The sequence below is a fragment of the Symsagittifera roscoffensis genome, chromosome 9 (assembly GCF_963678635.1).
Source record: "Symsagittifera roscoffensis chromosome 9, txSymRosc1.1, whole genome shotgun sequence".
NCBI classification, from domain to species: Eukaryota; Metazoa; Xenacoelomorpha; order Acoela; family Convolutidae; genus Symsagittifera; species Symsagittifera roscoffensis.
The window spans coordinates 38,823,584-38,851,401 of NC_087070.1; the positions used below are offsets into that span (position 1 = coordinate 38,823,584).

Consider the following 27,818-nt stretch of genomic DNA (forward strand, 5'->3'; position numbering starts at 1 on the left):
GAGCGTTTCCACGACAAATATATTGCGCAGTATTTTTTCCAATTTGGCCAAATGGGGAATTTTAAACCTCCATAATTTTACGAAAATAGATTACTTGTGAATTATTTTTTTTGAATTTGAGGACCACATTACCTTTTTAATAATATTTTGAAAAAATTGTCAAAAAATGCTAGTTTAAAAACCAGAATTGGTCTGGATGAAACATCCCCTACGTGAACAAATATTCCGTCACTTTCTTCAAAATTTAGAACAATAATCATGCGAACTACAAGTAGGCATTATTTGTTAAACAGTGAATGAAAACATTTAAAAAATAATCATAAAATTGAGCTAAATCGTAAGTTTTCAAATTACGTCCCATCAACCACCCTGCAAGGTAATTTGATCGTTTTTGTCGGCTCTCAATTGTGGAGAAGCAGAAAATATTTGAACTGGAATCAACTCTTTTTCGGTCACAAATTCAGCCTGTAATTAGCAGGTGGATTTGATTCACTGCAATCAAATGTAGGTATCAAGATAAGTAAAGATGTTGATTTTTGTGATTAGAGCAGAGAAAACTGCCTCGGTTTTTTTTTTTGCAAAAGCAATCTTAGTCAAAACAGCAGTGAAATGAAAGATCTTAACCAGGTTTATTTGGGCGGAAAGTGGGAAGCGGTTAACCATTCATTTTTGATCTAGCTTGAGCAGTTTAGTACCTTAATGAGATCTACTGGGGGCGTTCAACAGTGCCGAAGGGGGGCGTCCCTCATGCGCGAAGGACCGAATGCTTGAACTTAATTTTAGCTTACTTTCAGCCAATCCGAAATGAGTAGTCAAAATCTCAAAGTTAATCGCGAAAATCTCTAAGTAAGAAAATAAATCCGGGCCATTAAAGTTAATAATGACCGATTAGATAATAAGCAGATGAATTTTCAAGACCGAAAAATTCTTATGATTTTGAACTCATTAGTCTGGATGATTATATGAATAGTAATGCGGTTGTAACCCGCAATTTGTAATATTTTTGATTATTTTCCACTGAAATAAAACATTTTCTGTTAATATTGACTTCGATTTTGTGAGAAAGGCATTTAGCCAATAGAAACGCTTAGCGATTTTGATTGGTTGAAAAGTACAACAGTGCCGAAAAAGGCGGGAAGTTTTCAGAATAATTTAAACTCATTTTCTAACATTTTCTAAAGAGCGCGAAGTTACTGAAGCTAAGTAAGAAAATAAATCCGGGCCATTAAAGTTAATAATGACCGATTAGATAATAAGCAGATGAATTTTCAAGACCGAAAAATTCTTATGATTTTGAACTCATTAATCTGGATGATTATATGAATAGTAATGCGGTTGTAACCCGCAATTTGTAAAATTTTTGATTATTTTCCACTGAAATAAAACATTTTCTGTTAATATTGACTTCGATTTTGTGAGAAAGGCATTTAGCCAATAGAAACGCTTAGCGATTTTGATTGGTTGAAAAGTACAACAGTGCCGAAAAAGGCGGAAAGTTTTCAGAATAATTTAAACTCATTTTCTAACATTTTCTAAAGAGCGCGAAATTACTGAAGCTAATTAACAAAGAAAATCACTCCAATTTTGGCGCCAAAATGTCTGCAACTGCAAATTAAACATTTATTTTGGCACCAAAATGTCTAAAGTGCAATTCTTCTTGCTCAAAATCTTAAAGTGGCACTTAAGATTGTAAACATTCGCCGTTTAGTTTTTGATTGCAGCACTGAATATGTTAAAATTAGTTCAAATTTTCGGCACTGTTGAACAAAGTTTTCATTTTCTGCATTGTTGAACTAATTCTTTTTTTTGGCACTGTTGAATTTTGGCACTGTTGTACTGCCCCGATCTACTTAACACTACACCTTAATTTATATACTTACAAACCTACACCCCATAAATTAGCAACAGGGTGGAACCCCTCATACGCGAAGGACCGAATGAGCGAAAAAAAATCAGCCAATCAGATTTCAGTAATCTAAAATTTGGAAAGAAAGTAAACATTTTCAGGGACTGAGGATTGGTATTGGCCGAATATAAAAACGGCAGAAATATGCAAAATTATCAAATTGTCACTGACCGCCGCCGAATTGGGACAAGTTTTATATTTCAAGGGTTTCGTTATGAAAGAAGCAAAATATTGCTTCATTTATTTCATTTTAAATGAATGGCAATTACTTCTTTATAAATTTTAATTTTGTCTTCGGTCTTTGGTCCACAAGTTTTTTCGCCCATTCGGTCCTTCGCGCATGAGAATAGCCCCCTAATGAAAATTCTAATTTTGCTGCATTCTGGCTGATCGCAACTTGTACCTTAAAATGTACCTTAATCAAATTAACGGGGGGTGTTCTCGTGAGGGAGGGGCCAATTGATAGACCTAATGATGTAAAGTTTTAACCAATCAGAATCTTTAGATGTTCCTATTGGCTAAAAAGCATGTACACATAACAGGCGTCATTATAAGCAGGAAAGAAATTATCAGCTGCGCAGCGAAGCTTTGCTGTACAATTCGTGCAGATTCAATTTAGTTTTTTCAATTTGTTTTTACTATATCTTTTCTTCAGGTCATTTCCAATACCCGACTTCGATTTTGCAAAATTTGAAAATTCATTCATCTGCTTATTTTCTAATTGGTCAAAATTCAATTTTTTTGGCCTGGTTTTTTTCGCTTTTTATGAAAGGTTTGCGATTTCTTTGGGATTTTTGAATAGTCAATTTTAATTGGCTGAAATTAACTGAAAAAGTTTCCACATTCGGTCTCATGCTTGTATCACGTTTTGCGAGTTTTTTAAGGTTTTTGGTGACCCAGGTAGTAAGGACTTTACCGCCATTTAAGTACACTTTGTATGGCAGTTAGGATAAATTTCTCCGAAATTCGGAACAATTTAATTCAAAATTTCCTTAAATTTTGGCATTTTATCAGTAAATGAGAAATTACAAATGATAACCATAAATTGTTCCGACTTTCGAAGAAAATGACGGAATTATTGTGCTCGGGTTGGTTTTTTCTCCAGCCCAATTTCGATTGTTTCAATAGCAATTTTTGACGAAATTTTTTCATCATTTGAAAAATACTGTTGCTTGGAGCTCATTTTTAGAAAAAAAACTTCACCTGTAATCATTTTTAGTAAATTTCTGGGGAGTTAAACATTATTTTGGAACAAATTTGGAACAATTAACGCGTGATCTAATTCGAGCTAATTTTGCGTAGGCGCAGACTTAATCCGCATTAGAGCTCGTTTCTATCTGGGTTGAAGCATGCTTTTTAGTCTATTTAAAATTTGTTTTTAAGTAAATCATATCACTTTGTACTTTAAATAGTGTGTGGGGGAGCTCAAAAAACAAACGTCAAAAAAAGTTTTTTTTTCAGTTTTTTTTCGAAAATTTCATCTGTTATTTTAATTTAATTTACTCCATAGAATTTAAAACGTAGTTGGAACGTTCAGTGTTTCACCTTGATACGAGCAGTCTTGTTTGTTTTTTGCAATTAATTGAAGGTAAATAATTCACAATTATTGTTCCGATTTTTAGAAAGTGAGGGAATTTCTGATCGGGTGTTTTTTCAATTTCAACATTAAAAATAGCCATTGTTACGGAATTATTTAATGCCATCTATAGAATTTTTTGTTTTGTGCTCAAATTTAGAAAAAAATATTACATTTGATCTGTTTTTGTAAAAATTTGAGGGCTTAAAGATTGGCATTAAGATTTCTATTAACTCGTAAGCGGAGAATCGATCCGGCTTAAGCATCGTTTTAAATTCAATTGATGCATGATATTTATTCTAGTTGATAATTTACTATATGGTAAACATTTCAAACAATTTAAACCAATAATTAACAAAATTGAATGTTGCGTAATAATTTTCAAAAAAAAATCTAAAAAACATTTTCCATACTTTTTTATAACTCATTTTTCTTTAAAACTCATAGACATTCAAGGGCAATCGAAACCATCAGGGTGCCACATTTTTGCGAAAATTGCTGTTGACTGCTGACAAACAAAACCTATTAAGACCAATTGATTGGAATTTTACGCTGTTCAAATTTCCTTTTTCTTTTTTTTTTTCAAAATGAGTAAATTAAATGAATAAATAAAGGAAAAGTGTTATGTCTGGTATTTGAGAGCAAATAGGCAAGATCAGCGAACATCAAAATAGAAGATATTTTTTTCAGTGCAAATCTGTATTTGCAGACTTGCTTCACAGATTTGCGAAAAACGAACAGAAAATTTTTCTGGGCATTAGTTTTTTCATCATTTCAATGCTAAAACCAAGATCGGTTAACAAATAAAAGAAATCAAATGACTACCAAAAATATACATTTAGTTCAAAAAATTGATATAAGTTTCATTTGAAGGGTATTTCTTCACCCAATGGGTTTTACCCAAGCTTTCTCGTTTTACTATTGAGAAAATTACTGCTTAGGTTTTATTTTAATCTTTTTTAAAACTTCTTGTTTAGTAAAAAAATACATCAACACTACAATTTTATGCTTCACAAACAAATCCAAGAAGAGTGTGGAAAACCAATGAAAGTGATGATGATGATAGTAATTTCAAAAAAAAACTTTCAATAGAAAAAAAATGATAAATTGGAAGCCTTACAAATTTGTCCAGATGAAATCTTATATGAGGCAACATATATTTTCATTGGCCCACAGATCTTCTGAAATTTAATCAAATAGAAACTGTTTGTATCAAAGGGTGGTGTGTCGACTAGCATAACAGGTTTACAAACAAAAAACTCATTGACCAGCATAAAAATTAAAACACACAGCTCAAGGAGGGCCATTGGTCAATACTTCTACATCTTGAACTGAAACAATTTGGCTTCAATCTGACTGGCTCAAACTAGCCTGGGATTTCAATTAGCCAGTAAAATTTTAGCAATATCTCGTTGTTTTCTTCATAACTTTTGGTCGATTTTTAAGCCGAACTAATAAAAAAAATAAAGATCAGGTGATTAACTATTCAAAACTTTTTCAAATCTGCTGCAGAGTTTTATAACACCAGAAAAAGAACACGGAAAATTTTTCCAGCAAAAAATGGCCATTTTTACATCTGCTCAAAATTAGGGGCTAATGGAAATCGGCTGAAGAATAAAGTGATCGCGATTGTATTAACCAAACCAATCAGAGCAATCAGTTTTTTTGTTTTCTGCAGTTTTACTCTTCATTACTGCAAAAAGCAAAATTAGAAAACCTGGACAGAATAAGTAAAAAGACCCCAAAATTTTGTCAACATCAAAAAACATATATGCGAAAAAATATATAAATTTGTTTTCTCTTCACACTATTAACAATTTACGCGACAATCAGAGTTTAGTTAGAACAATTCGGTTGGAGTTTGACTGGAATATTTGTGCTCGGGGTGGTGTTTTTTCCGACAAATTTAGACTTTTTAACTAGCCATTTTTGACGGAATTTTTTTATACCATTCAAAAGATATTGTTGTCTTGAGCTTAATTTTAACAAGACTGCTCGTGAATGTTCCGACTGCCTTTTAAGGTTTATGGAGCAGTAATAACATAAAAAAATTTAATGAAATAAAATAAAATGAATTTTTTTTTTCTAAATTTTGAAATATTTGTATGAAAGTCATCCCCCCACTCGCCATATAAAGTACAAAAGGATAGATTTAGCTCCTTGTAACAAATCAATTATGGCAAATAAGCTTCTTTCAACCAATTTGGAACGATTTCTAAGACGGATTAACTCTCCGCTTACGCGTTAATAGCGCGAATTATATCGCGCGCTAATTGTCCCAAATTGGCCAAAATGGCAATCTTTAAACCCCCATAAGTTTATGACAAATAATCACAGGTGAAATATCTTTTCAAATTTGAGCTCAAGACAACAATACTTTTCGAATGATATTTAAAAATTCCGTCAAAAATGGCTAGTTAAAAGTCGAAATTTGTCTGAAGAAAAAAAACCCACCCCGAGCACAAATATTCCGTTACTTTCGTATAGAAAGTCGGAACAATAAGATATTTCAGCTGTGATCCTTTTTCGTAAAGTTATGGGGGTTTAAATATTGCCGTTTCGGCCAATTTGGGACAATTAACGCGCGTTACATTGGTTGAAGGAAGCTTGTTTGCCATAATGATGTGTTACTAGGAGCGAATTTATCATTTTGTATTTTATATGGCGTGTGGGGAGATGATTCTTACAAAAAATCTCTAATTAAAAAAAATTCATTTCATTTTATTACATTTAATTTTTTCATGTTATTACTGCTCCATAGACCTCAAAAGGCAGTAAGAACATTCAGGGATTTTCCCTGCTACGAGCAGTCTTGTTCGTTGTTTAATTTCTCACTTGCGCAGAATTATTTTTCGCCAGAAATTCAAGTTTCTAGTTGAACGATTTTTGTTGCATTGATGTTCTGAGAATTATAGCATTCCGAACTATGCTAGTTGGTACATTTTCATGTTCAAACTCTTTTACTAGTCAATTTTTATGCTATTCGAGCGGTCACCGTATCAAAGCGAAAACTTGAAAACTTCAGACTGAACTGGAACGTTAATTGATAGCGTTTACTGATCTATAGCGCAGAAAATTTAAAATTTAAAATAAAATGTTTAGTTATTTTAGCTCGTCTGATTTTGCATTGATTTCTCAGCCAGATTAGTTTGCCGCCTAATTCTTAAAAGACAACTGGAAAAAGCAGTTTGATCAAATATCCCAAATTAAATAAGCTGTCGATTGTTCAAAGCTATTTATTGTTTCAAGAAATGGTTACAGCTGATTGAGTTTTGAATTGAGTGTTTTATTATCTTTCAGATGGTGCCTTTCATGGAGAAAATTATAAAATACTATAATAAAAATCAATTATAAATTAAAATGGTGCATAAAACAACAACAACTAGCTAGATAGTACGGCCAGATTTTTAAAAGTGATCACAATTCGGAGGGAGAGTGAGTTTTGTTCAATTCAGAGTAACTTTTCGTGACAAAAAACTGTTTTGCAAACATTTTTTTCAATGTTTAGAACTAAATCAAGAGTGAAAGGTCTCTAATAAAACATCGTTCACAGATATTGTGTGATAAAAACGAGTTTTACCGAGAGTGGTAGAAGAAACAGCAGGCAATTTCAACATATTTTATCACTTTATTGTAATCTTCAACTATAAGATTGTTCACTAAGTGCTTTAACTTCCACCACGTCAGCGCAACAATTACAACGTAAAATTTGATATGTTTTTCATTTGTTTCCGTTCTGAGCATCGAAAATGGAGGGGAATTTCGTCTTCTGGCATGTGTTTGTTCTTTTTTCTTATGAATTTCTGTTTTCCACGCAAAATCTGGTGCCAAATATTTATCAGATGTCTCATTTTCGAATGAATCAACTGTGATTCGAACCAAATTTAAAAAATGATTCGAGTGCCGAGAAAAACCGGTTGAAATTTTTGGAATTTTTGTCTAATTTCGGGCGAGTAAAACGAGCGATTAGGCCTTATAAAGACTGAAAACTTTCAATAAAAAGAAAAAAAATTACTATTTATCCAAGAAAACTAGTTTTGAACGCTTCCTTTAGCGAGATTTATGTCAAATAAGGTTCTATTCGGTTGTATATTTCTATCATCACACCGCCCACAAAAGTTAAAACTAATTTTAAAAAAAAAATTTTCTTATCAACTTCTGTTTTCCACGCAAAGTCTGGTACCAAATATTCATTGCACTGTGTCAAATGATAAGCAATTTTCCAAGCAATTCAATTGTGCTTCGAATGGCATTTAAAAATTTATTTCAGTGTTGAGTAAAACCGATGGAAATTTTTCTGAATTTCGTCTTATTTAGGCCTTATAAAGACAATACTTTCATTGAAAAAATTAAAAAACTAGTATTTCTCCGTGAAAACTAGCTTTGAAAGCTTCCTTCAGCGATTTATGTCAACCAACGTTCTATGCGGTTTTATAGTTCTATCGTCACGCTACGCATAAAAACTGAAAATAATTTGAAAGAAAAAAACAGAAATTGTTTAATGAATGTTGTCGGAATATCATGTCCTACTTGCGCAATAAGCAGCTATCCTGATTTTTTGGTGCATTTATTTTGAAAAAAATCCACATGCTCCTCAATGAACCTTCTGCTGATTAGAGGAAGAGTAGATTGATCTTATTTCGGTTTTTTTTCTGGCATTTCTAATCCGTGAAATGCGTCAAAGAATTTCTTAAACCTTTTTAATCGAGCAGATTGAGCCATTTTTCTGAACAGGAGAGCAAAACCTGCGTAAAATTAAATTTTTTGAATTTTTGACAATTTTATGCGACTTGGTTGACAAACTTGAGAATGCTATTGGTTTAAATATATTTTTATGCAAAAGGAACTTTAAAAATCGATCATCAATAAACTAATTTTTTCAAAATATCAAAAACATATCATCTTAAATTTGGTCTAAATCACCTTTATTTTAGTTTTCTGAGTAGACTTTTTTATTCAAATAAAATTGCACATGCAAAATACAAATTGCACAGCTTAGGCATTAAATTTTGGAATGAATTGATGAAAATGTTGAATTAAAAACTATCTGTCTAGTTTTTAAACTGATTGTAGAAAAGGGTGGATAAACACCATTTTATGTTAGTTCAAATGCAAATAAAACACAAAATTTTAAAATCATAATAAGAAAGCCAAAGTTTACATTCGATTAAGATTGATTGTTTAGCTGAGACTTTGGCATCGAACTAACTCAACTTTGAATCCATTGAAATCACTTTGGGTTTGTCCCCATTGCTTCTATAAATTTGGTGGTATGTCACTAAAACAGTTTATTAGCAACCCGAAAACGGGCAGACCAGATCAATAAACCAAAAACAAAATAGCCTGATCAGTAAACCAAAAATTAAGAAAAAAGGTGTCCAGTAAACCAAAAATGAATTTTTAAACTCGCAAACAACATTTGTTTCCCTAAACTTGCCAAGTGTTATGCGCAGCATTGTAGTAAATTTAGTTATACAGCTAAGGAATTGAAATATTGCAGTCAATTAGATTGAAAAGTGATGCGCATATTTTAAGCGATGTAAGTGTTTAATATGACGCAAACGGTGGCGTAATTGTTAGATATGTTTCTTAATTGTTTCATAATTCAATTTACTGAAATGGTAATTCACTGACACATCAATTTACTGCAAGCAAATCAAAATTGATTGCAGACAATTTTTTTTTCAGTGCGGGCACTCTTGGTTGAATTTTCTGAACACACTTTGTTAGTTGCCCAATTAGTCCTATCTGTTCACAAAGAGTGGCTCGACGTTCTACAATTTTTGTGGTACCAAGCGTTTTAGTTGATTACAAACTAGTTAACATAGCCAATTGAAGATTGGAAAAGAGTAATGAAGTAAACATGAAAAAACACTGACTTTGTTGATAAAATCTCAACTTTCGAATTTCAAAGAAAAAATAGGTGCCCTTTAAGTTCTTTGAATTTGTAGAACAATTTATGATCGACACTTTTTTGATAAAATGGGAATCCATCTAGAGAAAACTGAATCAATAGATTAATTTTTTATTCCGCAGAAAATCTAGAAATTAAATTCCACTTTCGAAACTAGAAATCAGTTACGTTTTTTTTGCGTCATCTCCACTTTCGTATTTGGAGAGTGTTATTTACGTAACTTCCAGCAGATGAATTTCAATTGAACTCAAAAAGTGCATATATACTTAAGTACATTAATAAATGCATCAATATGTATGAATGCTCATCTGTAGTTATTTGAGGTTTTCAAGATTTTCTGAAAAAAAAATCTGCAAGACCTATAAAAGTCTCCACTCCGTTCATAACTCTTAAAAACTTAACCAAGTTCAAACAAAGTAAGAAATTTTTTGTTATACGTGGATAAGATGAACTTTATTTTATTTAACAAAAAATTCAAGAAAAAATTTCTGCCGTAATTTGAAAAAATGCTACAATATTGAATCTGAAAAAAAACATCAAGCGTTCAAAAGCTTCAGGAAAAAATAGAGGTCAATACTTTGAATAAAGACTTTTCAAATATTGGATTTCTGCAAAAATTACGAAGTCTGCTGAATCCACGAATCAGTATCCAACAATTCACCTTTGCCCGCAGCTAGCGTTACGATATTTCCGTTTCTCCCAAAGGTCTAATTACCTCAAGGTCTAGTTCTCATCAACCCAAGTGGTGCCCTCCGATAACTCGGCTTCGCTGTGAATAGTTTTCCAACAATTCTGCCACAGACCAGACAAAACCAAGCAAAGTTGCCTTTCTGTGTGTTTTGAACTGGAACTCAATTAGCAAAATATCACAAAAGGAAAATCTGGAATTTTGATACAATTAAATGAATGAATTTTTGCGGAAAGTTGAATGGGGAAACTTTAACCCATGAAGTTTTGCAAAAAAAGAGAGCAAAATTGTGACAATTGCATTCTTTCCATGGATGATTTTTAGACAAACTCAGCTATGAAAATTCTGACCACAACAAAGTAAATATGAAAATCAAAATTTGGAAAAAAAACTTCAAAAATTTAAAAATTAGTTGCCAATTTTTTTGTTACTTTTTTCAGCTAGGACATTTGAATGAGGTAACAATGAGCTGATCCAAGATTTGGGTAGAAAAACCCAAATATTTGACCCAACCGATGAATGATATTGAATGGAAGTTAGGATTGAATGAAGTATAATCCCAATAAACGGGCGTAAAAAGCGGAAAAATCAAAGAAATGCTCAATCTAATTTTAACAGATTTGATTAAACAAAAATTTTAACAGAAACCTTTTACGGATGATTTGTGAATTTTCGTAGGTTTTTTTGTCTGGAAACACACTGTTGCGCTTATTATTATGTTTTTTTTTTCATTTTTCTGATTATTACTGTTATGATGATTATTTAGTTCAATATTATTCGACCTTTAACTTATTTCAGTTTCACTCAATTAAATTAGTTTCACTGAAAATTTCTTGATCCTGATTTCAATTGAGTTCAAAAAATTTCTTCCTCTAAGAGTTTGTAACTGCAATGAACTGCAAAAAAAATGATCAATTCAACTCGTCCGGCTTTCAATGCGAACAACTCATATAAATTGATTTGCTTAGAAGACCTTGTTATCAGGTGCACAGACACAAAAAAAAAGATCAAAATTGCTATGTCAACTGGATAACGGAAAAGAATATGCGAAAATTGTGCAGAGTAATGACCTTACAGTTTGCAAAATTGTGAAAATAATGACCTCTAGACAACCACTACTTAATGACCATAACCTAACAGGAAATTGCGGTCATGAATCGAATCGAGTTTTCATCTCAAGGCTGTAAAAAACCTCAATTCGATTTTTCAAACAGTTCAAAAGCCGTTGTTCCAGTCAGTGAAAAATGTCAAAAGAGAATGATAACAACATGATTGAGATAAAAAGCCTTCATTTCTTTTTGTCTAAAAACAATTGAAGCCTCGCTGGGCTCAGATTACGGTGACAGCTTTGCATAACTACTTAACAATGGTTGCAGAGCAAAAATTCCCAAAAGTTGAACTTTGGATGATGATGGAGTTTGAAGGTTTTTCTTATAAACTGATTAATATTTATTATTCAAACTTATTCAGCGGGGCTATTTTTTTGCACCCAGAATAATGTAAACCAAAAATTTTCGGAGGAATTCAAATTCAATTAAAAGTTATTCAGCTAGCAGCAATGAAAGTTGAATTTCTGGTATTTCATTCAATTTTCAGGCATTTTATTTTTCAGACTGATTGAATGCTTAGGTTGATGTTTTCATTCTTGGCGTCGAAATATAATTCATATAATACATATGAAATCATCATCATGAGCGTTGGACCAGTTGGATGAGCGCTAGGGAACCTTCGTAGGGTTGTAGTTCTGGGAAAAGCAAAATTTTTCCTAAGCTTTTTCAATAATTTCCTGTCTGCGCCGAGGCGAAACATTTCCACTTTTTTCAAAAGTAGGTAGAACTAAAGATATCGGGAGTCGTATCGAAGCAGTTTGAGGAAGTTTTTTGCAAACAAAAAAATAAAATTTTGGAGAGCGGTGGTTTAGTGATTGCGTCTCTGCCTCTCAATCGAAGGGTCGGATGTTCGAGGCCCACCATGATCCGTGCGCGTTGCTTGAAGTATCAATGTCCAGCCCAGAAAAATAGCCAACAAAATTGCATGTGTATCTTAACCAGGGGACAACAACGGTTCTCCATGATGAGTTGAACGGCTCGTATGTTGGTCCTCTCCCTTGTGAATAAACCGTTTTTTAAAACTAGCCTTAGTTAGTTAGCTAATATGCTGCCAATTTTTTCTTGTCAATTCGTCCAATTTAATGAAATATATATTGAAAGAACAAAAAGACAAAATTTCTACTACCATCAGAGTGACGCCTAAATGGTCCAAATGCCCTTTAAAATGTCTGAAATTGACATGTGGAACAGAAAGTCATTTCTAAAGTGCGTCTAAAGTGCTATTCCTGTGAACGAATTTTCAATTATTCAGATTTAGTTCTCGTCAGAAAGCCTTGTAATTGAACAAATTAGTTCGCCTCGATTTACTTTAAATTGATTTATTAGGAGGTTGTTTTGCCATCAAAGTGTATCATTTCCAGAAAACGTCGCCTCAATTAATTCCTGAATGCTCCGAATGTCCTCTAAGACGTCTGAAGTAGATTGGTTCAAAAATCAATTGTCTAAAGTGTTCTTGCGTGCTCGCAATTTCAATTTCAAATATCCAGTAATATTTCAACATTTGGACGGATTAGTTCGCCTCAATACAATTTGAAAAAAATTCTAGTAGGATTAATTTACCGTCAAGTTGAATCAAATCCAGAAAAAAATACGTCCACTTTTATTGCTAATTAGGCTTATTGAGAGAAAAAATCCTGGAAAAAATGAAAAAATGGTTTTCAAGAAAAGTTTTTTAGTTTGAAGAAATAGATAAATATTTTTCAATTGGTCTAACAAAAATTGCGGATAAGTTGCACTTCTACCACTGAAAGTGACTTGAATTGTTTTTTTTCCTAGTGTTGCTCAATTTGGGACCAAAAAGTATCTGGGATGTATCTGGGAAGTCTTATCTATCAAGGAATTTCGCTTTCCTCAACAAAAAACGGCAATATGTTATAGTTTGCAATGCTAACTGTTGTTGTCTGTTCTATCAACGCAAGGTGCTGGAAATAAATTTAATTGGGTCAAAAAATCAAAAAATTAGAAAATCCTATGAGAAAAAAACTGTGAAAAGGAAGATTTAAAATTTTTAAAAGCGATTTCTGAGCACAAAACTACCCGTACATAACAAAAGCTTCTTGTCTGGATAGAAAATTCTTCTAATCTAATTTTCTGTGTTTTCTGTTTAGAAACTATTTATTTCTCATCTAACAATGGAAATATACATTTTCCAGAGCGACTAACCTAAAATCATTTTACCGCTCAACCTAAACAAGATAAACGTATATTCTAAATTTTTTAAACATACGCAATAGCCGTAGCAATACAATGCAAATTAAAACTTGTTACAACAATTGTTTCTTTGAATTAGTTTGGAACAACTACTCAAATTTCTCAAGACGTTTAGCGGATAACGCAAACGTCTAACTACCGGGAGAGTGCGGGTTCGAGCCCCATTAGATTATTTTTTGTCTAGCTGAAAACATGTTAGATTTAGATAATTTCTGATATGATATAAGATCAAAAATAACAATTTTCAAGAAAACTCTTGATTTAATTGAAATTTTGAAAAAAAAGGGCCGGATATTTAGATTAAAAGTTAAATATTTCTCGCCAGGAAAAAATATTTGGTACTGGTAGTGACTAGTCACACCCCAAACTGCGACGGTTCAAACCAAAGACTAATTAGGTCGTAAATAGGGTGACGTCCCATTTGTACCAACGGTCATTTGTACCAAAATGAAAAATCGGTCCCATTTGTACCAAAATTATTCAACTCGATTTCTGATTGGTCGAATTGTGAGCCAACGATTTATTACATTAATTTCCTACTGTTCAAACAGAAGAAAACTAAACAGCAGAATAGTGACCGCCGCAGTCGCGCCAACGTGTTGCGAGCTTGCCAACAGAGGGTAGGACTCTATACGAAAATTAGAGCCGGTTATCGCCTCACCGGCGACCTTAAACCAAGAGCTTAAAGTAGTCGGCTTAATAGTCTTAGGCTAATTGAATATTTTTGGTACTAACGCGATTGATTTTTTATTTTGGTACAAATGGGACTGATTTATCATTTTGGTACTCGTGAATACCCACCGTAAATAGGGACCAGCCTCACCCCGACCAGCCTGCGATGGCTCGCGTCACCGAATCGTTTTGGTTTCGCATATCACACCTCAATTTTCACACCTAATAAATTTTTGTCGTCTAAATTTCCAAAACGCCTATTCAAATTTTAATAAAATAATTGGAATAGTCTGATTTTTTCTCACATACTCCTTTGTTATACTCAGTTTCTAAGCTTCATCAACGCATGTTGCTTTCACCAGCAAAAATTGAAATAAATTTGATTCGACACAAAAACTCTAAACAGAATTCACAGTATCTACTTTTTTATGTTTTTTAGCATTGCTAGCTTTGGTGAGAAAAACCGTAGTACTGACAGCAAACGAATTACGAAAAATAACAAAAAGCAGCTCGATACAAAACAGTCGAAAATGGTCTCCAGTAATAATTGTTTTTCAAAGCCGGTAGGTCGAGACTTAACCAAACTCTATAAACAACGAAGCAAGAGTCCAACTGAGGGTAGGACACTATACGAAAATCAGAGCCAGTTATCGCCGCAAAGCGGCTTGTGTAGCGCCCAATAGCGACCTTAAATCGTCAGTTTGTTTGGAAGTTTTGACAGTTTCAATTTAATTTGTCAATTTTATTTCGGATGTTATTTTGTTATTTTCAAGATTCATGATTTGTTAGATCGTTTCGTATTTGACTTTTTGTGTGGGGCTGTTTTTATATACACAGTATACATATAAAAAGTGTCGACCTCTTTTGAGTTACTGAACTTTAAATACATATTGCTTCATTGATTTTCAGTCTGTAATTAGATTATGGCTTTAAACTACACAGTATTTTCCCAATAATTGGCTAACTAATTCAATTTAGAAAATAAAAAAGAATCAATTTTATAGAAACGCCGGCTAATGACAAAGATAGACGACCTTTAATTAAAACTGACTAAAAAATCAGAGCAAAAACGAAATAATATGTGAAAATAGAACAATATCATCAAAATTTGTAGCAAATTTTTGGGATCAAAATTGCTTATCCAAAATTGTTGAGGTTACTTAAATTTAATGAATGTAAACACCCTGATGTATATCATTTTGCCGTCCTAAAAAAACGGAAGCCCGAATACTATCATTAAAAACGCATAGTTATAGACATGCAAATTTAACTTTTATGCAATTGAAAATCTAAGACATCATTTGAGATCAAGCAAAAGAAAATTTAAATCAAAGAAAATGAAAGTTAAGCCACAACTAAAACTAAATTAGCTGTTAGATTTTCACTTTAGAAAAATGAATAGAAAGGGTTTTCTGAAAAAAAAAGTTAAAAAACATTAAATATAAAAACAGTTTTTATCATCGTCTTCTTAGTTTAATTTTTAAAATCAGTATTGCAGACAATCGCTCGTTAGTTTGAGAACACTTAACAAAAAGCATTTTGACAAGAAGTCCGAAATCAAAATCAAAATTAGCTACGCCAACATATGAAACTTTTTTTAAAGTGGTAAAAATTAAGGAACGTTTTAAGAAATGGAGATACGTGGAAATTAGTTTAAATAAAAACCGCATTTGGACCCGAAGAAGCATTTAGGAAAAAAACTCAGGGAAACAAAGTAAGAATTGGGGAGCTTTTTTTAAGAAAAATTTTCATTTTATAAAAATCAATTAGACCAACTAATGCACGAGTTTTAAAAGACATAAAAATTGATGGCAGTCTTAACTACGTGGAAATTAGTTTAAATAAAAACCGCATTTGGACCCGAAGAAGCATTTAGGAAAAAAACTCAGGGAAACAAAGTAAGAATTGGGGAGCTTTTTTTAAGAAAAATTTTCATTTTATAAAAATCAATTAGACCAACTAATGCACGAGTTTTAAAAGACATAAAAATTGATGGCAGTCTTAACTAGAAAACTTCCAACCAAACGGTAGAGCTGGACATTTTTATCCGGTTTAAAAGTAGATTGCAGGGGTTTTACCTGGCATTTTCTGTAATACCCGCAACTGAGTCTAAAATTACGTCATGTATAAATGTTATAACAGCCGAAGTCCTAATGAACTTTTTCTATGCTGTTTTTTTAATATTGAAGCAGTAACTGCATTGTAGCCCCATTAAAAAGAATTAGCAGCTTTAAAAAAGTATATACGGGGTTTCATGCCGGAAAAGTGCCAAAATTCTTCCTTGTTCCGTTTGTTAGGGGGTCATTCGAGTATTTTATCAGTCCATTTAAGTTCATTTATAATACTATTAAAAGATAAGCACATAAAAATACCTATTTATCAAATGACCTAATTGAAATTGAAATTGCGAAACGAGTTTCGAATCAAAAAGGCAAATTATTTCAATAAAAATGATGCAATGATGTTGACTGAAACATCAGAAATTCCACAAAAATGTTTACAATTTTAGAACATTTTTTCTGCCTTATCAAAATGGCCACGACGGAAAAATTTAATCAGTTCAATCGCAATTTAATCAATTCAACCGTCGAAAACTATATACTAGACAACCGAGATGTTATAAAACTTATGAATTTATATATCACCGAAACAAGTTATCTAAAGCAACTTAATCAGCAGGGTAATGAGCTTGTTTCTGATTTGAGGTGCCGATTCTTGCAATCTAATGGCATCCTCCAATTCCCAAGCTATAAATTTGTGGCGGGGCGGATCTAGGATTTTCTCGAGGGAGGGGCGGGCGGTTTTTCAACAATTTTTCCATACTTCGACCAAAAATTTTGTGCCGGAGGCATATTTAAAAAAAATAAAACAGGTCAAAAAAATTGTTTTTGGGCACTTTTTGGAAAATGTTGGGCAAAAAATTACTTTTTTTTTCGGCTCGCGCTCCGCTTCAAAGTTAGTATATACTGGCGCCAAAGGCGCCTTTAGAACAATTTTAGGGTCCGAACGTCAGAACTTTTTATCACATCAAACAGAAAAAATTACACTAATTTGGAAAAAAAAACTTTCGAAACCGTAGTTTTCTAAAGACAATGGTCGGAAGATAAAGTTCGTCATTGGTTAAAAGTGCGGTTAGCACTGGCCCCAAAACACCTAGAGTTCTAGAACTTGAAGAAAACTTCCCTGGCTCAAAAGTGGATTTCTTGAGCGACCTAAAAATCAAAACGCGAGACCAATAAGAGCCGCTGCAGACTCGGTAAATGCGCAACAAACTTCTGGTCTTTTCTGTCATACAGCTCAAAACTGATCATTTGTTGTTCCGACTTTCGATACGAAAGTAACGGAATATTTGTGCTCGGGGTGGGTTTTTTTTTTCTTCAGACAAATTTCGACTTTTTAACTAGCCATTTTTGACGGAATTTTTTTATATCATTCGAAAGGTATTGTTGTCCTGAGCTTAAATTTGAAAAGATATTTCACCTGTGATCATTTTTCGTAAAGTTACAGGGGTTTAAAGATTGCCATTTTGGCCAATTTGGGACAATTAACGCGCGATATATTTCGCGCTTTTAACGCGTAAGCGGAGAGTTAATCCGTCTTATAAATCGTTCCAAATTGGTTGAAAGAAGCCTATTTGCCATAATTGATTTGTTACGAGGAGCGAAATCTATCCTTTTGTTAATAATAGGGCGTGTGGGGGGATGATTTTCATTAAAAAAAATTCAAATTTTAGAAGAAAAAAAATTCATTTTGTTTTATTTCATTTAATTTCTCAAATGTTATTACTGCTCCATAAACATTAAAAGGCGGTCGGAACATTCAGGGCTTCGCCCTGATACGAGCAGTCTTGTTGTTTTTAAAATTGCATCGGAATTTTCAAATATTGGCTGAAATTATTAACAACTATTAAAAGCAAAAGAAAATCAAGATTTTCATCTACAACAAAAGCTCAAGGCTCAAGGAACAACTTGGAAAGTTTGTGCCGTAAACAGAAAAGAACCCGAACAGCAGTAGCATGCCGAAGAAGGGGATCAAGGAACAACTGCTCCCCCCCCCCCCCCTCAGTTCTAGTTGCCAAATTTTTCCAAAGGGTCCCTCTTTTGGTACAACTTTATGACATCCATTTTTCGCTCAACAACCTCAAAAAATTTTTATAGGCGCCTTTGGCGCCAACATGAACAATTTTGAGGGGGGAACGCGCGCTGAAAAAGCGCAATTTTTGGTCAAAATTTTCCAAAAAATGCCTAAAGACGCCTTTCTTGGCCTGTTTTTTTAATGTTTGCCTCCGGCGCATAAATTGTTTCACAAAGAAAGATCCTTATACTATTTTGAGAACGTTTTGTTGGTTTATTTCAGAAACTGACACAGAATACGATTATTTCAATAAAGTTTATCCAGCTTCGAAAGAATTCACTTTAAATGGCAAAAGTTACTTAGAGGCCATTCCCTTGATTGTCTTTGTTTCAGCCTTTCAGGTGGGCGTAACTTGCGTCATAAAACTAAAATGAATAAGTGCTTGCAAAAAGTTTGGTCTCGGCAGTTCCGATACTCATCGTTTAAAATCCTTATCATCATCGGAACTAATTCGTTTTCTGAGAAATAAGACAAGAATTTAATAATAATAAAACAGTAATTAGAACAAAAGGTAATTCATAAAAAAGGCAAACGTCTCAGTGTCAGAGCTCTCAGAAAAAAAGATCGCCTCTCGACTGTAAAACCAACGACTTCGATAATTATCTTTGATTTCATTTGATGATGATGATAAATCTACTTTTCAAGTGGGAAAGTTTTTGACTATTTGTAAGGTTGAACAAAACGGCCTTTTTTTCAGCGGTTGTCACCGAGGATTTATATGTCAAGAGAAAACAACTGATTCAGGCTAGTTAAAACTTAGAACAAAAACGAACACCGTAAAGTTTCTGCACAAATCCCTCTGAAATGATTGCTTTTTTGAGAAAATTAAACAAACTTTCGTGAGAGACTTGACTATTCGTCTGGAAAAATCAAGAGACAGGCTTAGACAATTTTAATCAACAAAAAACTCAACTCAAGGCTTCTTAAGCCTGCAAAAATCCAAAACATTGCAAAAGTTTCCAGATATAATGGGAGCTCTAAAACATGGCCAGAAATCATTGATTTTCCCCCAAAAAAAATACCTCTGGCAACTTTTTGACATCTGCTGACAGACACACAATTCTTTTTTCCAGTAGTCTGAAATGGTACTAATAAAAACAATAATATTTCAATAATGAGATAGTTCCGACAACTCTCGAAGAATGGGAAAAAATGATGGCGTAGGGTCCTTTTCGAAGTTTTTTTCAATCATTATCAATTCCTACTAACTCTACAGAAAACATTAGGGGTCAATTCGGGTACCAGATTAAAATCCTATTAGTCATAGTTTGGATTGTAGTAAGAACTTTTTAATTTTTTGATTGTCGAGAAAATTGGTCTGAGTTTCAGACACAGTGGACAAACTTTGCTGAAATGTTACCTGCTCATTTTAACAATTTTTTTGCTTAATTCAGTCACTTTCTATTTAAAATTTAAAACGAAAAAAAAAGTTTGAAATAGATTTGTTAAACTTTTTTTTGTAAATGATTGGAAAATTCGAAAGTATTTAAAACGAAAAAAAAACTAGTTTGAAATATTAATGATCAGAAAATTCTTTGCTACTTACTCATCAACCGGTTATTTTTGTGGTTAATATATATTACAATATTATATTACTACTTATTTGTGTCAGTGCGAATTTTCTTAGTGCCCAGCGTTGTGTCTAGTTCTAAAAAGATCCTTAAAATATATATGGATAAAAATGCTTAAAAAGAGCAAATGACAAACTTCAGACCAAAATTAATGCATGCAAAAACAGGTTTTAGTGGCAGACATTATAATCTCAAGTTCGCCTGAAAATTTGAATTGGTATGCAAACACTGTTCAGAATCAGGAGACAACAATTTCAAATTAATTCTGTCTATCCGATAGCTCTTCATTCGGCTCCCTTCCATTTAACTTCCCAGCATTTCACCTCCCCCTACTCTCCTTCCAATTTTTCTGTAAGTAAATTGGGGCTATAAAAAGTGAAAGAGCCTGTTTTTTGCCCATACTTCACGTTTTTTTTTCACATGAGCATTTCAAATGAGCGTTACTTACGTGTTTCAAAATCTAAATTACAATTGAAGAGAACTTTTGAAAATTCGAAAATTCAAGTAGCTCCTTTGGTGGTCTTATTTCAGGAGACTTTGTCAATTAAAAGCGCAATATTTCAAGGGAAAACACGTCAACATATATAAGAATATAAGAGTGAATTAACCATTGATGGGCAGTTTGATGGTGAGACACGAAGTTGCACTGCAGTACACGAGTAGAACAGACCACGTGACAATGCAGATGTTGCGACTTCGCTTCTTGCTGCATGCTTGCAGAGTCCACAATGGCTCCTTGATTGCACAATACCTCTCCACTGTCAGGGCCATGACTGTGGTCAGACACGCAAACATCCCTAAACAAATAAAACACATGTCAGAAATCAACATACCAAAACAGCTCTTTTCCAGTCCACCTTGATTTTTTTTCTGTAATTCAATTTAGAGAGACCCATTTTAAATGACTTTTGATGTTCTTAACTGAAATGAACCGTGTCAGCGTGAACAAGTTAACGAACCTTTCTTCATGTAAACAAAAACAGGCATATGAAATTTTGTAAAACAAATTTTTGTTGTAGTTTCGAAGAACCCCCAAAAACGTTTAAAAAAATTCAAATCTATAAAAGCAAAGTTTAAAAACTTGAGCCCAACTAATTGAAAGTCAAAAGCTTAAACCGCCAATAACAAAATTCAACAAGATTGCTCGTATCAGGGCAAAGCCCTTTGAATGTTCCGACTGCCATTTAAGGTCTATGAAGCATTTTTTTTTGAAAGAATGCGAATGCAGAACACCTTATTTCATAAAAAAGATAGCAAAAAACGGAGAGCCGGTCTAAAAGAAGAAGTGTTCAAGAGAAAAAAAAACTGTTTGAGTGGTCAATGCGAAATCAATGTTATAAATAGCTTGACAGTGGTGAAACAAGAAAAGTTTCACTAACAGTAAATAAAATGACAGAGCTTGTTTGCTTGCTCAAAATTAATTGCTCAAAATCTGCTCAAATCCCAAAATTGTCTGTCATTTGACTTAATCACTTATCCCTGAATGCTCTGTTTGACAGTCCAGCAAAAATTGCCTTCTAAAAGCTAATAAATTGCGCTCAACTTGTCCCCTGTTGTTCCGACTTTCGTAGCGAAAGTAACGGAAAATTTGTGCTCGGGGTGGGTTTTTTTTATCTTCAGACAAATTTCGATTTTTTACCAAGCAACTTTTGACGGAATTTTTTTTACCGTTCAAAAAGTATGTTGGTTTGAGCTTACAATTGAAAAACAATTCCCATGTGATCAGTGTTCGTAAAGTTAAAGGGGTTTGAAGATTGCCATTTTGGCTAATTTGGGACAATTAATGCGCGATATATTTCGCACGATTAACGCTTAAACGAAGATTCAACCCGTCTACAAATCGTTCCAAATTGGTTTAAGGAAGCTTTTTTGTCATAATTGATTTGTTAATAGGAGCTATATCTATCACTTTGTACTTTATATGGCGTGTGGGGAGATGATTTTTACAAAAAATTTCAAATTTTTAAAAGAAATTTCATTTTTTATTAGATTTAGTCGTTTCATGTTATTTCTGCCGCATAGAACTTAACAGGCACTCGGTACACTCAGGGCTTCGCCCTGATACGAGCAGTTTGTTGTACTTAAGAACTGAAAAAATGTATTGAGTTGGAGAAAATTACAATGAAATGCAGTTGATATATTACATACCAATTAAAATTTAAATTGGAAAAAAAGATTGAAAACAACTCCCAATTGATTATAATTTAGTATTTTTTATAATTTAGATTATAAAACCATCTAAACAATGAATGACAAATTCAAACAGTAAAGCGTGCATGTACTACATTCAAATTTGATTGGCTGAAAAATAAGATTTTTAACCAAGTGAACAATCTTCCTCTTATTTCAATTTAGGGGGAGATTGTTCACGCGGTCCGGTTTGGGACTCAATAAGAAACTAAATTTAGCTTTGGGTTTTTTGAGGTTTTTCCTAGACCTATTCTAATTAGCGTACCCTTCCTTGCGAATACAGTTTCTGTGAAAAAAGAGTAATTAAAAATATGTTTAGAAGCAAATTCAGAAACCTACACCATAAAAATGAAACAGAGTCAAAAGTTTAAGCGTTAGAAATTGCCCACACTTAACTATTCTTTTAGGGAAGAAAGTTAGACCAGGGCAAAATATTGATGGACTTGAAACCGAACAAAAAACAGAACTGCGAAGCTAATCTTGCTTCTTTTGAAACATTTTCTAAATTTTTTTAGTTATTTTTAAATTATTATTTTTTCTAGTAGTTTTTTGATGCTGGAAAAGAGCTAGCTGATATTTCAAAAGCTGGTTGTTTAGGCTAATAATTTTTTCAAATAGATTTACAATCAATATGCTTTGCTTGCAGTAAAATTGACTTCAAGTTGATTTTTAATTTAATTTCTGTGACAAAGAGTTTTGATGAAAGTTTTTGCCTTCTTTTGTTTCAAGCACAAATAATTATTTTAATTTTTTTTGCAAAGAAAATTGATGAAAGTTTTTTCGTTCTCTTGATTCATTCACAAATATTTATTTTGTCAGCTCACTCAACACCTATGACATTTTTTGAGCAACCTGGTGTTTGATCGGAAAAAAAACTTCAAAAATTTTAAATCTACCCGAATAAACAAAATTTTTCTCTTCTTTCAAAAAGAGAGCGGTTTGAATCAGAAAATGATCAAAAACGTCTTTTTTTTGCAAAAATTCAGACAAAAATGTTTATTTTGGATTGCAAATTTTTGCCAAAAATGAACGGGGTATTTATTTTTTGAGGTTTTTAATAAGAAATTAAAGAGCCAAAAACGCATAATTTTGTTTGCATTGGGATTCAGTCTTGCAAAATTTTCTCCGTATTGGAAGCAGCTTGAATTGAAGTGGGATCAAAGATTTCCGTATAAATTATAACAAAGTATAAAAATGTGCTTCTTAAGTACCTTTTAAAAAATAGACTTATTGATGATTTCCGACATTTTGGATGTGTGCAAAATTCTACACAATGTTACGTGCGAAAAAAAACATCATTTAAAAGAAATCATTTAAACTAAGGAGTTTGGAAGTTATAAAACTTCCCTCAACTATTTTCTTTGTCTACTATTATGTAACTAACCAGTTTCCTTGAAATTTTTGAGGTGCAAAAAAGAGTTTTTATGCTGAAATTCTTAAAATTAACTATGGGTTTGCGTGACGAGCGCATTTGTGCCTGATCATCGCAACATTTTATATTTTGACCTTTTCTTTTTTTCCTCTAGAGGTTGACTTAAATGCCTAAATAAGCAGTAATTTTTTCCACCTGATTTTTCAATAGCTTTCAACTTGAACAAGTGTTAGAGTTCATCCATCTACTGATTATCAAAATGAGATTTCTATAGTCCACTTCAAATAAAATAGAAGAAGAAAATGATTCAACTATCTACAACTTGGAAAAAGAAGTGGTAGTTACGTGCTAAATATTATAAGTTTTTGAGCCAACAATTATTGTAGTTAACCATAAGGAACGATCTTTATCTTAAAAAGTCTCATATTAAAAGGAATCCGTTTAGTCGGTTTTTCGGACCATCCCACATAATTTGTGGCTCAATAAACAAAGCTTTTGGGGCTCCCGTAAGGTCTTCAGATATCGGGGTATGTACTTTGTTATCAGCAGGTACGATAAAACCAATTATAGTGCAGTTATAGCTTTATATTTGATAGACCAAATTCAGCATCAAAATGAAATTGGTCCGTTTACCCCGGTCGAGGTGTTCAATTTATGTCTCAATTTTCTCGGCCAAATTTCGGTATGTTTCGACTTACTTGACTTTCTCGACCAAAATTTTGTTAAAAAAATTAAAAAGTTGAAAACTATTGCAGATCTCAGACTTTTTCTCGGCCAAAAATGGGTATGTTTCGACTGTCTCGACTTTCTCGACGAAAAAAAATTTCCAAAATTTGTCTGATTCGTCTCAGATTCACTTCAAACGGTGTGACTAAAATTTAAACAGTTTGATCGTTTTTCCAGTAAGATTAGAGCGGTTTGGGCCATATATCTATGAGCCATATATGAGAATAGTATGACTACTATTTTTGGTCATTTTTTCCAGTAAGATTTGAGCGGTTTGGGCCATATACAGTGGTGGATCTAGGATTTTCTCGGGGGGGGGGGCGGATTTTAAAAAATTTTTGAAAATTTTGTCGACCTTTTTTTTTAGGTCGACCAAATTGATTTTTCGAGCTCTCCCAAAGCACTGTTTTATTCCAATTTTTGGTCAAGTTTTCTGCGCCGCCCGCAGGCAAAAATTTGAAAAAACAGGCCAAAAAAGGCGGTTTTTAGGCACTTTTTGGAAAATTTTGACCAAAAAATTGCGTTTTTTTGGCGCGCGCTCCCCCCTCAAAACTAATATATATATATTGGCGCCAAAGGCGCCTTTAGAAAAACTTTAGGGTCGTTCGGCCAAAAATGGATATCTCAAAATAGTACAAAGGGGGACCCTTTGTGTCGGCAGGGGGTCGAATCCCTGAGGGTAGGGGCGTCCGCCCCCCTCTAAATCCGCCCCTGGCCATATATCTATGGGCCATATATGAGAATAGTATGACTACCATTTTTGGTCATGCCGGTTAATTACTTTCTTCGAAAGCCAGAACAGCACGGCTCTCTGTATCAGGAGGAAGCCCTGAGCGTATATAATTCGACTATCTCGATTTATGTTTCGACTGTTCTCGACTTATGTTTCGATTGTGCTAGACCTATGTTTCGTCTGTGCTCGACCTATGTTTTGACTTTCTCGACCGTTATCGGGTATGTTTCAACTGTACTCGACTTATGTTTCGACTTTGCTCAACCTACATTTTGACTGTGTTAGATCAATATTCCGACTTTCTAGACCGCAATTGGGTTTATTTCGAGAGTGTTCGACACATGTTTCCACCGTGCTCGACCTAAGTTTTGACTTTGTTTGACTGTGCTGGACTTTCTCGACCGAGATTGGGTAGGTTTCGACTTTCTCGATTTATGTTTTTGAGTTTCATGACCAAAATCGGGTATGTTTCGACTTTGTACTCGACTCAGAAATGCTTTCGACGACAAATCTTAGTGGCAAAACTGCACTTGCTTGACTTTCAAAGTCGAAACATAAGTCGAGCAACTCGAATCGGGTAGATTTAAACAATAAACCGATCGAGATATGGAACCAAAACAAAATTGCTCTCCTTAGAGTTAAACGATTATTAGATTGAGATTGAAATTTCATGATTTATGACAAAAAATAATTATTGTTCCGACTTTTGTAACGAAAGTAATGGAATATTTGTGCTCGGGGTGGTTTTTTTCAGACAAATTTTGATTTATAACAAGTAATTTTTGACATAATTTTTTTATACCATTCAAAAGGTATGGTTCGCTTAAGCTCTCAATTGAAAAAACGTTTCACATGTGATTAGTGCTCTTAAAGTTATGAGTGTTTGAAGATTGCCATTTTGTCTAATTTGGGACAATTAACGCGCAATATTGTCGCGCTATTAACGCGTAAGCGGATACTTAATCCTTCTTGGAAATCGTTCCAAAGGGGTTGAAAGAAGCTTATTTGGCATTACTGATTACTTACTAAGCGAACTCAATCACCTTGTACTTTATATGAGGTGGATAATTTTCACAAAAAATCTCAATAGTTAAAACAAAAATTTTACATTTTAATTTGTTGCATTTAATTTTTTTATATTATTTTATGCTCAACAGACCTTAAAAAGCAGATTTATTGTAATTTTAATTTTTCAATTCTTTCTTTCCTCAAAAACTATTCGATGTAAATTAAAGGGCAGTCCGAACGTTCAAAGTTTTGCCCTGATATACGATAGGAGTCTTGCTTGATTTTTTTGCAGTTTCAGGTTCCACAGACCAATAGCTCAACCAAGTTATCACTTAAAGTTGCTGAAAAAACAGCCAAATTTGCGGTATCCGCAGCAAAATTTTTGGAATAAAGAAAAGTTTATTGATTGCATAAACAAATTTGTATTCATGTGAGCAACAGATTGCAATTACGCAGAACTAGCACTTTTCTAAGCGCAACTCGCAAATTATGGCGGAATATGCATCTGCGGTATCAAGTAACATATATTTTTCATCGTTTTTAAATAGTTCGCTTAATTTAACAGATTTTCAGACAAAAAGTTTTTGCTAGTTAGTCTAGTTTTGAGTTTTATATCTATTCCTGCATACCCGGGTTGACCAAAAATGCCAGTCATACAATTTTCATATATGGAAAAATGCTAATCATACACTTTTCATGCAATTCTATAAGTACAAAAAATTGCATGAAAGGTCTATGATTAGTATTTTTTGTATATGGAAATTGTATGACTAGCCTTTTTCCATAAACCAAAAGTATTGATTTTTACGTTTTAATTTCTCAAAACTTTTTGGTTGTGTTCGTAACCGAACACAAATGACATCAAACTTGGTTACTCAAACGTAGTAACCAAAGGTTTGGCCGTCTCGCAATAAATATGCATTGGAAGCAGCCTGAAATGTTGTAACTCTGTATCACGCAAATAATATAACGAAAGTAACGAACTTTTAAATTTTAACAAAAGTTTTCAAAGATGATTATTACTAAAATTTGAGTTTTTAATTTACTAGACATTGATCAAGGCATAGAAAAACATGTCATGCAAAAAAAGAGGAGTTCTAAGCGTTTTTGAAAAAATTATGAAGAGAAAAAGAAAAAAATCCAATATTAGTATATCCAGGACTACGTTATACACACAAAAAATTAAATTTTGCATGCAAAATTTTTTTTTCAAAAACTGTTTGTTTGAGTACGAAAATCAATTTGCGGGGTTGAAAAAAAAAAACACAAAAAAATGTTTGGGGGCAATTTCAAAATCGCTTTTTTGTCGTCGCCATCAAAAAATTGCTAGTCATACATTTTCCATATATGGAAATTTTATTATTAGCATTTTTTTGACAAAAAATTTTTCTTTTTTATGTAGTACGATACACCGAATTTTATGCCAAAACAAGAAAAAAGTTTTTTGAAAATTCGACGACACCAATTTAGCAAAATTTATGAAATTTGTATGATTAGTATTTCTTCATAGACTTAGTTTATGGAATTGTATGATTAGCATTTTTGGTCTATGGAGGTCAACCCGGATAAAGGTGATTAATGAAACTATCCTAAAATACTTTTTTGTCTTAATTTTTGTCTCCATAGATAAATTAATTTAATCTCACGCAAGTTATCTCAATTGATCTCGACTAAGTGTATTTGAATTGTTGATCTCACAAATTAGTCTCATTTTATCTTAATTTAATGTACCTCAAGTACTGATCTGATTACGAAAGTTAGGAGGTTGAGAAATTAGACGATGAGCAAATTAGACAGAGGTACTTAAAAGGAAATTAGACGGTTTTGCAGAACTGCAATAGTGAGAAAATAGACGAAAGTGAGAGAAATTAACTTTGTTTGCACACAAATTGCGTTAGAAAAATAAAATTGTTTGTAGACAACAGTTCAATTTCGGTGGCCAAAAACTTTACAAGTCAATCATGCATAATTTATTCAATTCAAAACTCTCCTGTAATATTCAGATTTG

At 33.0% G+C, this 27,818-nt stretch overlaps 1 protein-coding gene across 1 annotated transcript in view; it reads right to left on the reverse strand.

The window, feature by feature from the left end:
- LOC134854125 (pyrokinin-1 receptor-like) overlaps positions 1 to 27,818 on the reverse strand; it is a gene marked incomplete in the record, with an annotated part of 76,180 nt that overhangs the window by 38,959 nt on the left and 9,403 nt on the right. The window contains 1 exon segment of the mRNA XM_063870245.1: positions 20,390 to 20,578. Coding sequence (XP_063726315.1) covers positions 20,390 to 20,578 — 189 coding nt within the window.